Here is a 16279-nt window from a genome sequence, read left to right as displayed (position 1 = left end):
AATACAATCAAGTTATTAGCCGACACATGTTTGAAAAATTTACTTCAGGACAATGTAATAGTGACAGAGTTTGGACTTTGGATCCAAATTCAAATTGCATCCTTAATTTGTTTCCTAATAGCATATTTTAAAGTTGGATAAATTTTAGCGGTGAAACTGAAAGCGACTAGTACATGGTTATCCCCCCATCTTTGGAAGCATCTTGACTATTCTACTAAATTGAGTCACGGACGACATTATTGGGGTCAGATTCTATATGTGACAAAATTATATACTATGTCCCAATTCATATACCACAAAATATTAACAACACTCATATTCGCTTTCGTGTAAATAAGTTTTACATTATCATTCAATCACATCCCTCCATTTTGTTAGCTTACAATAAATTTTGAATTTAATAATATCTAAAATAGAAAATAGAAGGTTGTGATTGAATGATGATATAAAACTTTTTACACCGTCGGTGCATAGAAATTAATCTCCATTCACTTTATTTTTTTATCTTTATATCTCTTTATATCGTATCATATCGTATACATTTATTACTTTTCTATCTTCTCTTGGAATATTTTGCTATCTCCACAGGAAAGAATATGCTTTTATGCTTCATATATGATAATTTTTCACAATGAAAAAGGATAATAGAACGGTCTTCTATGATTCCTTTCATTCTTATGATTCCTTTCATTCTTAAGATTCCTTTCATTCTACGTTTCTCTTTCTCACACATTATATATATACAACATTAAATACACCATTGCTTAGCAACTTGCATCTCTGACAGTCAATCAGGTTGATAGCTTTGAGCAAGTCTAAACCAAAATGGTGTCGCAGATAATTGAACTTCTGAAGAATGAGATTCCTCTGGAGCAGGAGTGTGTGGTTTTAGCTGAAGACACTGTAAATGGTCTTGTTCTTGTGGATATCATAAATGGCTTCTGCACTGTTGGTGCTGGAAATCTGGTATCTACTTAACTAATTTGTTCTGTTTTTTCCCATTTAGAAGGTGCATAGTTGAGATGCACCCTTGTGTTGTGTGTGTTCTTAATTGCTTCCCAATTTTGGTAAACTAGAATATTCTTTTATGATGACTTCAACTGATTTTTTTCTTCACTGAAATGTTGAGTACTCTACATAATTTTTTTTGTTTACCCTCTTGAGGTGGATCTTGCCTTAACAAATGGTTGATATTTTCAGGCTCCAAGAGAGTCCAATAGACAAATTTCAGAAATGATCAATGAATCAGCAAGGTTAGCTAGACTGTTCTGTGAGAAGAACTTGCCAGTTATGGCTTTCCTTGATTCTCACCATCCTAACAAGCCAGAGGACCCTTATCCCCCTCACTGTATTGCTGGGACTGATGAGTCAAATCTAGTTCCAGGTGTTGCAATTATTCACATATTTTTTTCTTCTCACAATCACACATATAATTGTCATGCATGATATGTATTAGAATTAATGCATCAGATACTTTTAGATAGCGTTTGGTAGACATGTTGGAACATGACAGAATGAGAGTTTCATTCTGTTTCGTACTGTTCTATGCAGTTATCAGACACAACCTTATTGAAACTTATAAACTGACTAACTAAGATGTACTTATCATGTTATTAGTGTAACTCATTCAAACATCAATTTGAATGCTACATAGACTTCCTACTACCATATTGTGATGTGAATTTACACTACCCTTTATTCAACTCTTTTCATTACTCTTGCTCCCCTTCTCTCTCACAGTTCATGCTGTCTTATTTTTCATGAATTGCAGCCTTAAGATGGCTGGAAAATGAAACCAATGTAACACTCAGGCGTAAGGAGTGTTTCGATGGATATATCGGTTCAGCAGAAGAAGATGGTTCAAATGTTTTTGTAGATTGGGTGAAGAAGAATAAGATCAGAACTGTGAGTATTGTTTCAATTAATTTTTTTTTCATCATTTTTGTTCCACTTGAATAGTTCTGACTTCTGAGCTTTTAATCTCATCTTATCAAAACCACCATTAATAGCAATGTGTGGATTAATTTTTTTTTCTCATAATCAATTCTCAAGAAACTTAAAAGCTAGTTATAAGAACTTCTCTCGAGAATTGCTTGTAGCTTTAAAAGCTTTAGAATTAATTGTAGAAGGATTTCCAAACATGCACTAATTTATTTATTGCTTTCCTTGGTGAAGCTTCTGGTAGTAGGTATATGCACAGATATATGTGTTCTGGACTTTGTATGCTCCACAATGTCAGCTAAAAACCGTGGTTTTCTCAAGCCTCTAGAAAATGTGGTGGTGTATTCACATGGTTGTGCTACATTTGATGTCCCTCTGGAGGTAGCTAGAAATACCAAAGGTGCTTTAGCTCATCCTCAGGTATATATAAGCATGCATTCTCATTTAGTAAATGTTATGTCAAGGCCAAGGCATGAGTTTAATTCATCCTAGTAATGTATTTCAACATAATTTGCAGGAGTTTTTACACCACATGGGTCTGTATATGGCCAAAGAAAGGGGAGCCAAGATAGCAAATGAAGTGTTGTTTGGAGCAGTGGAGAAGGTATAAACCTTGTTGCGTGGCCCTTCTAAATGCATCTAAGATACTTATATAAGGTTGGTCTAATAAGTGTGGAGGTGATCCCCATTGGACTAAATTTTATGATATGTAAAATACAAACGGGGTGACTGATGACTCCTTTGCAAAGTGTACCGAATAATTATGTAGTAATAAAAATAAGTTTGTTTGCACGGAGATTGTGGGGTTTAATACTGATTTAGCTAGTTTCTTACTAATTGAACGGGTCGGAAATGTTAAACTCAGTTCTAATTGCAATGATTTAAATATGACCTGCTGCGAAAATAACATAAAGTGTAAACTACGGAGAAAAACTCACTAGGGGTTTTGATTTCCTTAGTCACGTCCTATGTTTCTGCTCAATGCAAAAATATGAATTGTTTCCAATTTATTCATGATGCCACGCCTAAGCATTCACTTACTAATTCCTTATGTTAAGCAAATTTATTAGTTTATTCGAGTAAACTCCTTATGCTTCAACTAACCCACCAATGCATTAATGTTCATAAGTCAAGCCAAAAGGAAAGCCCATATATGCAAAGTAGTAGAACATAAAACTGACCAAATCCATCATCTTTTAGTACAAAATTATTCAACTACTCATGATCAAACAAGAAGAGGAAAAATGAACAAGAAAATTCTTGGAGAAAGACAGAATCATTTTGGATAAAGACCAAGCAATGCAGAAGCTCATGTATGAGCGTGCTGAATCAACACAGCCACATTTTGATGACCAACAACCTCTTCTTGGGGATTCAGCATCAGGTGATGACCAGTTGTTTATCAATGACCATTTTTTCGCTGCTGAAGATTCAGCAACATGTACGATTTCATCGCTGCTGGAGATTCAGCACCAGGTGATGACCAGTTGTATAACACTCTCAATTCCTTCTCGCTGCTAGAATCTGGGACTATTTAGCAGCATTATAGATCATTTGGCTGATTATTATGTTAACTCTTTTTATATGAATGTCATACAGAGTTAATTATGAAAGTATATGTCACCAAACTGGCTCATTTACATAATTGTCAGCTAGTGTGATGGATAAGTATTTGATGTTTTAAAAGGAAGATTATAAGAAGCACTTGAATGTAGAATGTTCGATTCCTATGAGCTCCATGGAGTCATCAAAGGGAAACTAGTCTTGTGGGGCAAATAATACAATGCATAAAAAGCTAATTGAGCATACACTTCCAAATTCATTGGCTAAAATATAGACTTGTGCACTGTTTGGGTGCAGGAGCGAAAATGAGGAGAAGGAATATTAGTGGAGAGAATATAAAGGGAATGAATATAAATGGAAAATGTGATGATTTTTAAGTTGATTGGATAAAAAAAAAAATGAAAAATGAAAGGAAAAGTGAATGAATTGTTTGTACAATTACAGTTTTACCCATTTGTAGACTTCAAAAGCTTTGCCTTGGTTGTTGGGAAATTATTTATGCATATACATGGGTATATTTATGACAAATTGTCAAATTGATTTGATTGTCAGGTTTCCTCTCATCGCTTATAAAAAAAAGGTTTCCTCTCATCCTATGTTTTCCATTCATGATGTTTTCCTTGGTGTGTCAAACGTATAAAGATTCTTTTTTCCTGTACCCATAACACATCCACTCATTTTCACCATAACTAAACATAGTGTTAATGAGGAAGTTGGACCAAAATACTATCCAAATACTGTCCAAATTAAGAAGATAAAATAATGAAATTTTTTAGTCAAAGACTTCATTCATCCAAACCAGGGTTGTTAATAGCGAGCGACTACGGCGCAATCATGATGGTACATGGCGGAATGGAGGTTGTAGCTGTGCGAAAATCGCTCACGGTGGTAGCTGGGGAAATCGCGGCTGAAATTGCGCTTGGTTGAGCACGGAAGAAAGAGGGATAAAAACCCTACTTTTAGAGCGAAAACCCCAAATTTAAACATTAGGTTAAACTTTATAAGGGCATTTTGGAGTTTTCCTATCTTTAATAAAATACTTTGTTCCATCCCCGTGCAATGGAAAACCCTACACTTCGAGTGAAAACCCCAAATTTCCCCCAAATCTAAACATTCATTTGAAATTTTAAAGGCATTTTGGGGTTTTCGCACCATTAATTGAAACGACGTGTTTTATCCTTCTTCAACCTCCGTGACCTACAACCTTTGCGACCTACTCCTTTTTTTCACGATGAAACTTGTGATTTCCAACCTTCTTCTTTCTTCCTCTTCCTTCTTCAACATAGCGATCATAGCGCTACACGATAGTGTTTTTTGGGCTTGCCGCTACACGACGCTATCCGCTATTAACAACACTAATCCTAACACAAATTAACCTTGCACACATTACACTAATCATAATGATGAAGAAATATAGGAATATAACTTATGAGAAAAATTAGAAAACGATGATAATACACTGATGCGAACAATACACTGCATGTAATGATGAGACTAGTACATCGGGCTTAAATGCTGACATTACGAATCCCCCTCCAACCTATAGTGCATGTTTGGTTCCACATGAAAGATTCACCTTAGATCTCAAAACCACGTTAAACCAGAAGCAACAACATGAAGCTTCTCTGCTAAGTGCTAACTTTGGAGTGTGCTGTTCAAAAAAAAAAAAAAAACTTCGGAGTGTGTGCCCAACACATCCAAACATATGCACATATACAGTTAGTCATGCTACTGGTACCAGCAACCAACCAAGTTTAACATGCCCCAATGAGTCAAGTTAGACCTAGCTAGACATTAGACAAGCAGCCCAATCATCGGATTCTATGCTGCTTGCCAGCAAACTACTGGTGAAAATCTTTTAAACCTGTGCACATAAGAGACAAAAACATGAAAATCAGCATCACAGGATATTGAAGTTCACTGAACAAATCATGAATCAGGTATTATATAGTTAAAGTTAAACAGTGGATACCTTAAATGAAAGACCCTCCAGTGATAGGTAATATCTTCCATTAAAGCACAAGATTTAGCATTCCGTAAAACTTGGAACCTGCAACAAAGAGCAACAATCTTCAATCATATATTAAAGAAGCTCACAAATTGAAACCTTATAAAACAAACTAATAAGAATCACCCAGGGACTCCATGACAATTCAGTTACCAACTAAAACTAAAGAGACATAGAATAAAGAGAAAATCTTAGCACTTGAAAACACAATTGAAAGAAGAATTTTTTAATTTTATAAACGGATCTTTGCTTTCTTTTAATCAAAACTAAAAGGTTACGTGTTAGATTATTGTAAATAGGTATACAACAGTACAGCAGTGAACATGTTATAGAAGTTTTATTTTCACTAATAAAATAATAGCAAAGGACTAGAGAGCCTCACACTTGGGATTTCTAGGTTATTTTCCTTTTCTTCTGGTTGTACATGGTTGGTATCCAGAGCTTGGGGGGAGAAAACCAGCATCTTGACCCACAGCCAATGGCGATAAACAATCTCATACCAAACTAAAATCTTGGTGGGTGACTTGTGCAACGCGGTGATCTAACGACCATGTAAATCTTAATTTTTTTTTAGTGGCTCCAATTTCACCGTCTCCCAGACTTCCAAGTTCCAACCACCAAGACCTAGGAGCTCATCAACTTCTGCCGCATCATGTACCTCCCTTTACAACGTACCAGTTATTTTCGCTTTGTGAAAGCAATACACCACTTAGACTACTACGGTAATGTCATTATCAACATGTCAAAAAGTAGATTCCGGTTCCAATTCCAAATTCTAAAAATTCAAAAACTTAATTTCGAGAATTCTACAACTAAAAAAATGTCTACACACACATCCTTCAAATTAAGGCCTGCTCTGGAGTTCCTTTAAAAACCTAACCTGGGCTTAATGATAAATAATGTTGGCCAAACTTAGAGTCAAATAATTTATTCTATACATACAAGCATGCTGCTCCAATCAAGAACATCACATCTGCATCATATGCAGATTTGCAGAGATTAGAGAACCATAAATTTGAAATATTTCACGTTTTTACTCGCCAACTATACCAACAATACAATTTTCTAGCTCGCTAGAAAACTTTCTGATGCAGAAGATAGATTTCATATCAGTGATAGCATCCATGACAACCAAATGTTAAATGAGAACTTACGCCAAAAATCTGAAGAAAGAATTTACAGTCTCTGCTATTATCGACAATGAAATCCTATTGTTGAAGCTTTAGCCGATTGAAGAAGACCAAAAAATGATACTCAGGGGCCCAATACACAAATCCAACAACAGGCCCTGCTTTTATGTGCTGCAAGAATCAACAAAAGGAACGTTGCAATCAGAAACATTTGCGTAAAAGTGATAAAGGATATTTCAAACTTGACTTATACCAATGATTAAACAATTATACAAGAATGAAGAATGCAAACCTTTCCATCAAGAATCACAAGTTCACCATCAACCCATCGAGGATTCTGAAACCCTGGCTCAGCCAGCCTCCCTTCACCTTTATAGCGAGCAATCTGAAATGTCAATAACATCAGAGTAGATTACACTTAAAGAACAATAATAATAACCTCCTCTTCAGTATTGTGAATTCGTGCCAACTTCATAAAAATTTCAGAGGGCAGGAGAAAATGGAGAAAGCAATGAGGCTTGTTGAGAACCCCATCATGGAAAAGGAAATCATACCACTCCGAATTCTTCAGGAATTATCCCTTTATGGGGAAGTTGATACCCCTTTCCAACTTTTGCACGAAATGCCACCTAATGAGATAAAGGAACATGACTAATGAGATGTAAGAAACAAAATACATAATAACAAAATTAGCTCCATAAAGTAAGAACTTATTTGTTAAAAAAAATACAAGAAATATATATCAGTTTATGATTAAATCAGTCAATACCAAATTTGCTATCTACTTCCCAAAGAAAATAATCATTCGCTTATAACAGAAAGTTTTGAATATTTTCCCTCAACCTTAACCTAGTAACTTGATGGAATTTTGATTCTTATATAACAAAAACCACAAGAACAATAATCTTAGTTCCCAAAAGTCATTTAACTATCATACGAGACAAACAAAAAGGATGTGCAGTGTAACACATAGCAACCATAATATAATAGTTTTATTTTGTAATTTCTGTTGAGATCCCACATTGACGGGGGAGGTAAGGCCAACATAGAGCTGATAAAGGCTTTGGAAATTCCGATTGTACGATCTAGCTTTTGGAGTAGAGTTAGACCGAACCCTCCTCAGTGTTATGTATACATTCTGGCAAGTTCCTCCTTCCTTCTTCAATCACCACCTCCGTTTTCTAGCAACTGCCACCACTGCCCAATCACTGTTAGGAGACACAGACCCCAATATCGAACTCTCTTCACCTATATCAACTTTCCCCCCATGGTTCAAGCTCAAAGGAGCTCTCACACAACCACACTCTGATCCAATGCAGACTTCTCACGCGCTTCCCATGCTCACCAGTGCCTCTTCACCTCATCATCCCCATCTAGATATGTCCTCATTTTGCGCATCTTGGGCCTCGTGACACTTTGTTCAAGGTTTCTCAAGGTTGTTAAGGCACTTGTGTTCATAGCATTGTTTTAGCAATACACGTTGCAACACAGGGCTTCCGGAATCTCCCATGACCCAGCTACCAATCCAATCCTAGTGCCATGTCAGTCACCTATTCTGATTTTTGAAGTGGTTTACATAGCACCAACCCTTAAGTCCAACGGAATCACTTGCCATCTTTGCTGATTTCTTGAAGTGGTTTGAGCAGCATCAGATCTCAGGTTCCACTGCCTCTGTTGTACACACTGGTTATTTAATTGTCGGTCTCTCTAAGTCACCCTCTCATGTTCATTGGGTTCTAGATTCTAGTGCCACCGATCATCTCTTGTAACAATAGTGTGTTTGAGTAAACAACTAAATTAAGCGTTTATGTCAATAAGAACTTATCAGTTATCCAGTAAGCACTTATTCATAAGCTTATCTAAGCAACATGTTAAAATTAGTTCAAAAGAGCCTATAAACGCTTACTCATAAGATAATCTGAGAAGCTTATTAAAATAAGCACAACTTGAGAAGTTTATAGTTAAGTCATAATCATAAGCTATTTTCATAACTTTAACCAAAGACATGTTCAAGTATTTATGCTATAAGATTATCTCAAATAAGCACTCCCAAATGCACTATAAATCCTTATTCTCTAAACTTTAAACTGCTAGTGGTCTACCTATTGTTACCTTGGCAAATGGTTCCCAAACAAAGTCCGAGGGGGGTGGTACTACCCATTCTCTTCCTTCCTTGTGTGTTGACTTTAAATTACTTTTTACAAGTCGTTTGACTCGCTCTCTTGACTGTAATTTCTTTCACTAAATATTGTTTTTCTAAATGACTAAAGCTCAAGCTCAAGCCACATGATTGGTATCGGATGTATGATAAATGGATCCACTAACTCTTAGCCAATCTTAGCCAACCTCAAATATGCACTGCCACAAGGTGTCCAGGTCATAGCCACAGAATTTTACTCAGCAGTCAGAACCACCATTCTCCAATTTTTGTTTACACGATCAAACACAGTTTTCTACAGATGACGGGTGGCTTCTTCACACCCCACTTCTTTCCCAGGAGGCCAGATTGCATATTGAGAAACCAATACAGAAAAATAGTAAAGCATAGAAACTAATATATAAATTTACAATTGTCGAAAGAATAAAATTTGCGACATTACCTGGCCAGCTGGTACATAAGGATCCCCAGTTAGTTTCAAAGCTTCTACATACTCATAAAACTCAAGATCTGAAGGCTCCTTAGCCCCACCATCCTTTTGCCACTGACCAAACCCACGTCTCAGTTGAATAACTTCAGAGTGAAGACCATGGACACCAATATATAAACCTGATAAAAATGAAAATATTTGTCATTTGAATTACACTGCAGATTAAAAGCAAACATCCTACTGTCAGCAGCCAATATTCAGCACCTCATAATAATCAAATTGAAAAATTCTTTAGAAAATTACCATTTAAAGGATCAAACGAAGTAGGTATTTCAATGCGATTGAAAATTGTTGATCCAGATAATGGTTGATGGTTCTGGGCCTGGCTTAGAGTGAGATTTATTAATTCTCCAACCTCTTTTAGCACCTGTAGATATTGAAGAAAAGACTTATAGTCTAAGCATCTTATGGCTAGATTCAACAAGCATAGTGAATATTGACCTACCTTAGCAGGTACCTTTCCCTTCCCAATGAATTTAGCAAGGTCAAAAATGACATGATCAACTCGGCGTCGACCTAGAAACTTAGTTGATTTATCTGATGAAGATTTCCCTTTGGCTTGACCATCCTGTTGATTGACTTCTTTCTCAACAGTAAAGGAAAAAGAACCACGCTTCTTAATCTCTAGCTTAGCCGGAACTCGAAGCAAGTCTCTAGTGGATATATTGCTGGAAAGTTTCTGAACAATTCCACCAATGACAACTTTGACAGCAATTTCATTCTGGTCTTCACGATCAGAAGTTCCCAGACCAGTATTTATTTCAACCTCATCATCTGCCTCTTGGTCAGTTTCAGACTTCATGTCTACCAGTTCCAGACTTCCTGTATCGCTGTCCTTCTCTTCATCTTCATCCTCGTCCTCGTCCTCATCATCATCATCATCTTCATCCTCATCCTCATCCTCATCTTCATCCTCATCCTCATCATCTTCTTCATCAATTATCTGCTCAATCACCTTAGATATTAGATCCTTGTCAACTTTCTCAGGTGTTATCACCTTGAAAATCTTCACCTTCACACCAGGAATCATATCTTTCAAGCCATTCTGAAATCCAGGCATTCTCTCAGCTGGATCAGAGCCATCATTCCTATCATCACCACTTTCCGGATCTTCAGTACTCACAACAAACAGCTCACTTCTGTCTTCAGTAGACTCCACGGAACTCAATCTCTCAGCAGCATCCAATGCTTTAGAGGAGGTTGTTGGAGGACCATGGAAGGCCCCTTTACGCTTTAAGTACACAGCCTGAAAATTAAAAGAAAATTCTGTTCATGGTTACTGAATCGAGATTCGAATCGTGAATAGGAAGACTTCCAAATTGCGAATCGAATCTTTTTATCTATCGTAAGATACATACAAAAAAATCATATTATAATTTGAAACATAGGCTTATATATCATATGATAAAACATAAAATAATACAAGATCCAATCCATGAATCAAAATAAGAATAAAAATAGGGGGTGCTTGCACGAAGTTTAAGTATTAAACCCCTCCAAAAAAACATCAATAAGATGACAAAATGCAAATTACAAATAATCCTAGTAAATAATCATAATCTAACTAATTGAATCATTCACCATCCCTAAGATTAACACCAGCCCGCATCAAATGTTAGTAGATGGAGAGAAGTGTTGAGAAGCACAGTAGGACCAGAACTGATAAAAAAACAAAAACAAAAGAGACAAGGACCAAAGTAGGGTTTCATTTTTTCTGAGAATGTGGTGTGGGTCTTTTGGAGGAATATTAGTGAACTAATTCTGGCCTTTCTTGTAAAGTAACTCTTAAAAAATCAGCCCAAAAAGACTAGAAACTCATATGGGCCACACAAACTTTGTTTTTTAAACAGAATAAGAAGCAGAACAGTCAGCAATCAGCATAGAAGACAATCCTCGGCATACTCATATTCACATAGCAAATTTTTGAATGGGGAATATAATCCATCTTCAGTGCAATGAGTTTTGTCTATGAAAACATGTAATTTACTTCAAATGTTAGAGATGATTGCTTGCTGCTTATCTAGTAATGATCCCAGCAGAACATAATAATACTAGTTATGATTCAGTCAAGAAGAGATACCTGCGACTTGAATTCGCCTTTTTTATCCATTTTAAGAAAAAACTCAAATAGAGGAACACCGGCAGCGGACATGGCAAGTTGCCTGGAAAAATACAGTGAAAGGGTTAACACCGGAAGTCACACAAGGTAGTTCTGGGACCACCTAAAGTATCTCAGGCCAAAATGCCTTACAATGGATCAAAAAGTGATAAGTTGTTTCCAAGTTATGCGAATAACAAAGTAATTCCAGAAGATAAATTTCAATCAAGGAAAAAAGATGTGTTGAAAAGTCCCACATTGACTAGAGAATAGAGATATGGCCAAGATAACCCTTATATATAGGAAGGTAATCATCACCTCTAAGCTAGCTTATGGGGTAGAGTTAGGCCTAACCGAAATTCTAAGAAGGTGGCACAAAAAGTGCCTGTAAATGTTATAAAGAGAATGAGTGTATACAGCATCGTATTTTGTCAATCTGACATCTGAGCATAAAACCAATGGTCTATCAGATTCACTTAGTTTCTCTATTATTCAGGAAACTTCAATTGGAGATCCAAGAGAAGAAATTTATGAGAAGATAAGTTCATCACTTTATCATAGATAAGCTATTGATTGGTTTTGTCCTTAATTGAATTAGGAAATATATGCATGGCTGACAGACTATCACACCTTAATCTCACTAGAGATTCACCACTATTTCACGCTGAATTGAACTCATAAAGCTATAAGCCACCTTAAACAGCATGGGAAGAAGTTTGAGATTTGAGCCATAACTCTGACTAGTAACTAGTTACTCTCATCTTTATTAAACAAAGAAATTAGTCTTAGAAGTGTATAAGCATATATGCTAAGGTCCTCTTTGGATGAGCTTAAATGAGTTTATCAACTACAGTAAGCACTTATCAACTACAGGAATATTGAGTAACATGATGCTTTTCTGATTGATAAAAGCTGTTTTTATACTGCCTCCAATTTTTGTACTTTCATTTTTCACAATCCTGTATATATTTTAAATAGATATGTATATTTTGAAAGGCCCATCTCTTTTACCAAAATAAGCTTTTCCTTTCATGAAGAGGCAATCGCTTTTTATCATCAACATAAAGAAATTACCGGGGACTATAACTCCTTGCTACGTATCTTCCATGCTCTGGAGTTATGCGAATAATTAGACCATGTGGATTATTGACGTCTTTTGAAATACCAGCCCACCAACCAACCTGCAAGAGTCAGTATATGTGTAATTTTGAAGAACTTATATGGATAAGCTCAAGAGATACAGGAACACTACAAATCTAAATCAGATGTAGGATGCAACTTATTGACTGAGCATGCAACACTAAAATGACATTCCAAGGCAATTATCTATTTAAATGAAAATAAAGGGTACATCCATCAATATATATATGTACATGAATGAACCAATATTAAAGTAATAAAGGAAATGCATCCTAAAATCTAAAAACACAATAATAAGAAAAAGAACCAAACATTTTCATAAATGGATTTTTATTTGCCATCTTCTAATATTGAATGTCCAATGTCATTAGATTCCACATTTTCATAAACAACTCCCAACAGGCTAAAACATAATAAGTGCCAGGTAAAGGCTTGGATTGCTGGAACACCTACAAGTATTACTAGGGTCACCCTATGACATTGTGTCTGACATCATATTTCAAACAGAACTCAAAGATATTCTTAAAAATTGTCATTAAACAAATTCTTTGAGAACTTACAAGTCCAGCACCAGCTTTATCTCTTAAGAAAGCTGCATCACCATACCGCTCTTCTTTGATGGCTCTCTGAAAGATTGCAAAATATACATATCAATTTAAAATGTATACAGGACTGCGAAAAGTAAAAGTACAAAAATTGGAGGCAGTATAAAAACAGTTTTCATCAATCAGAAAAGCATCATGTCGGTCAAAATCCCTACATTAAGATGAGACATCACTCTTCCAACACTGTCATTGTTAGATGCAGCTGCAATTGCCACCTTAAGCCTAGCAGCATCTTCATAATCCTCCACATATACAGCACGACCTAACTGAGACTGTTGAGCACAAAATCATGTCAGCAATAAATCGTTACCAAACCAAAACGTCAGCTCAGCCAATGACTTCCATATTCCATAATATAAAGATTCACAGAAATCCAACACAAGTGCATGCAGCATAAAATAAGTTCAATACCATAGTCCATAATTAATAATTGGTTTCTTCATGTGACATTATGAACTTGCCATTAAAATCTCATCCAACTCCTTCAAGAATCAAGACCAGTCATTTGCATTACAGTTAGGGTTTGGAATGTTGTATAGTATAAGGTCTGATAGTATTAAGCGTATACTACTATCATGTCTAGTACGACGTGCCAAACGAGCCCGTGTTAAAAATTGCTACCTGAGAGCCAAATTGTTTCCAATTTTGATAACATGCAGCATTTTACACAATCAAAGTAAATATAGCAAACAAAAATCACTTGATTCTAACTAGTAATTTCAGGGAAAAGCAAGATATCAAAGAATGCAAGAAACGAATCAAGATTGATGAGCGTGAAAAACAACGAATTGAAATCACCTTAAGGACGGAGAGGAGACGCTCCTGGTCGTCGACCTCGTCGAAATGCTGGCGCCACCGATCCCAATCCCAGTCCTCGTCGCTACCACCACCGGCGGTGGCAGCGCGGTCTTCAGCGGAGCGGCCATCCCGGAGCGCGTTCATGAAGGAATCGAATTGCTTAGCGGCGCCGGTGAGGAAGTCTTGAAGAAGCGAGTCCCAGCGGCGGTTATCGGAGGAGTCGTTTTTGTCATCCGAGGCGGAGCTGAGGCAGCGGCAGGGAGGGTGAGAAGGGAATGGAAGGAGTGAGGGTCTCTTGAGGGTGAAGGGAATGGAGAGGTTTTTGTTTGGGAAGGTGAGGTTGGGAGCAGTGGGACCAGACATGGAAGCCATGGATGAGGGAAAGGTCATTACAGTGTTGTGATGGAGAAGGAGGAAATTGGGAATAATATGGTGTGTGTTTTGTGAATGGGATGAAACATGAGGCTGGGATGGGTGCACTGTGAAAATTGAATTTTATGATGGATACTCAAGTCATGGTTGGAGAGTATTTGAGCAAATAATAAAGAGATAAGGATGGATTTTTTCTCATTTTTATCTCTCCTATTTTACTTGGTGTTTGTTGATGGTTTTGTTGTGTGAGTTGTTTTGTTTTTTAACATTTTTTAACACCTATGTATCCACTCCACCTTGTGAAGGGAGAGAATTGAGAGATATGATAGGTAATATGATAGTGGTCTGATATGGGCTTATTGATTAGTTGGGCTTATCAGCCTAATGTAAATATGGGTCACGCAACCCATGGTCCGGGCGGACCGAAACTCAATCTATAAATATCAGACACCACCCAAGCGGTGGGGGATCTAATTTTTCAGGCATTTTTCTAGTTTCGTTCATTCTCTATCGCTCTCAAACTGGTTAGCCCTTGCTTGATAGTTCCATACCGGAACATTGGCGCCCACCGTGGGGCCAGGTAAAACTTCCCCACTTCCCCAAATTCCATCCGTCACCGGATCATCATAAGCTTTTCTATAACCACCACTTTCATCCTTTTTCCACCGCCAATCCACTTCTCTGAATTTGCAATCGCCGACCATCATCCCATAGAAATCCTTCGTGTTCTTGTTGCTGTGTTGAGAAGGCACATCTAAAAATGAAGCAAAGAAATTGGAAAGGAAAGAGTGGGCGAGAGGAGTGAGTGAAGGGTAGAATCTGTTGATTATTACTCTCGTTGTCATTCAGGTCTCCGGGAAGCCACCTCTTTTTCGTCAGATGAGAAAGGGGGCGAGGGATCGAGAAAGAGAACCTTGGACGGAGAGATAGTTGAAGGAAGAAATTGCAAGTGCAGAGCAGTGTTGGTGCGTTTCGCAGACGAGAGGGTTTGCACACAATTCCGCATCCTATGACGGCAACATAGATGGCGAACGTGGTGTGGACTGTCAGCGAGGCTCCGTCGTCGAGACGTTGAAACTGCATAACCGCCACGTAGAAGATGAAGCCATCATTTTGGGTTGAAACGGCCCACTCAATTTCAACCGCCACGACCAGAATTTAAACGACCATTTTGTCTCAACTGCTACTTCGGAGTTTGCAACCGCTCATGCTTTCTCAACCGCCACTCTGGGTCGAAATCGTCCATGTTCGCCCATGAGTTCAATCAAACCAAATTGATTCAGGATCATTCAAACAGATCCTTGTTCCTTCGGAATTTTCTTCTACTTTCTGTTTCGGTTTTGTTTCCATTAGTTTTGTACTCTGATTACCGGTAGTTCGAAATTAATTTCGTTACTCTCTTTTGTGTCCGTAAATCAAATGGAGAAACTGATCAGATCAAGAAGAAGTAGTGGAGAATCAGAATGGCACGCCAACTGTTCGATGAAATCGGTGAACGATTTCGGCACTTCAACTTTGCATATGAGGCAATCTCAACACGTTTCCTGCGGCGATGGAGTTATCGCGAACACGTTTGCTGCGGGGACGTTATTACGGCGAACAAGTTTTTGCTTTTGGCGGTTGAAGCTTGGCGAGCAAGGGTCGCCGACGTTGAAGTTCAGTGGCGAGCAAGTTGTCGCCGGTGTTCAAATTCGGCGAGCAAATGTCACCTATGGTTCAGATTGGCGAAAGGATCCTTTTGAACGTGAACCTAGTCCATGGCGGTGGCGAACAGGATGCGGGAAACCAAGAAAATTCAAGCATATTGTTCAGGATCGCCCAAAGAAGATTCTGGCTTTTTGGATTATTTCTTTGTGTTTTGTTTCCTACTCTCCTTTGATTGTTTTTGCTTTAAGACTGATATCTCCATTTTTCTCTTGGCATATGGTGGACCATACTTGATGGAATGGAGGATGATGAAAATGCATCCTAGGAGA

At 37.5% G+C, this 16279-nt stretch overlaps 2 protein-coding genes across 4 annotated transcripts; one reads left to right on the top strand and one right to left on the bottom strand.

Annotated features, from left to right (window-relative positions):
* Positions 1–638: 638 nt before the first annotated feature.
* LOC130715646 (nicotinamidase 1-like) lies at positions 639–2737 on the top strand. The gene is made up of 5 exons (XM_057565764.1): positions 639–966; positions 1201–1384; positions 1772–1905; positions 2176–2361; positions 2459–2737. The coding sequence occupies exons 1-5, from the start codon at positions 826–828 to the stop codon at positions 2549–2551; spliced, it is 738 nt and encodes a 245-aa protein (XP_057421747.1). The 5' UTR covers positions 639–825; the 3' UTR covers positions 2552–2737.
* A 2183-nt stretch (positions 2738–4920) lies between these two features.
* LOC130715645 (protein EXECUTER 1, chloroplastic) lies at positions 4921–14441 on the bottom strand. 3 transcript variants are annotated; one of them, XM_057565760.1, is made up of 14 exons: positions 13932–14441; positions 13289–13405; positions 13089–13154; positions 12463–12569; positions 11371–11452; positions 9736–10536; positions 9534–9657; positions 9243–9409; positions 7197–7271; positions 6935–7027; positions 6667–6813; positions 5895–6485; positions 5477–5554; positions 4921–5368 (listed from the first exon to the last, which is right to left on the bottom strand). In XM_057565760.1, the coding sequence occupies exons 1-11, from the start codon at positions 14319–14321 to the stop codon at positions 6721–6723; spliced, it is 2115 nt and encodes a 704-aa protein (XP_057421743.1). In that variant the 5' UTR covers positions 14322–14441; the 3' UTR covers positions 4921–5368; positions 5477–5554; positions 5895–6485; positions 6667–6720. The 3 variants fall into 3 exon arrangements, with proteins under 3 accessions (XP_057421743.1, XP_057421745.1, XP_057421744.1); XM_057565762.1 differs by having other exon boundaries at positions 5895–6174; XM_057565761.1 differs by lacking the exon at positions 5895–6485.
* Positions 14442–16279: the final 1838 nt, after the last annotated feature.

This window comes from Lotus japonicus, chromosome 4 (genome assembly GCF_012489685.1).
Source record: "Lotus japonicus ecotype B-129 chromosome 4, LjGifu_v1.2".
Taxonomy (NCBI): domain Eukaryota; kingdom Viridiplantae; phylum Streptophyta; class Magnoliopsida; order Fabales; family Fabaceae; genus Lotus; species Lotus japonicus.
This window is presented reverse-complemented; position numbering and strand designations above follow the sequence as displayed.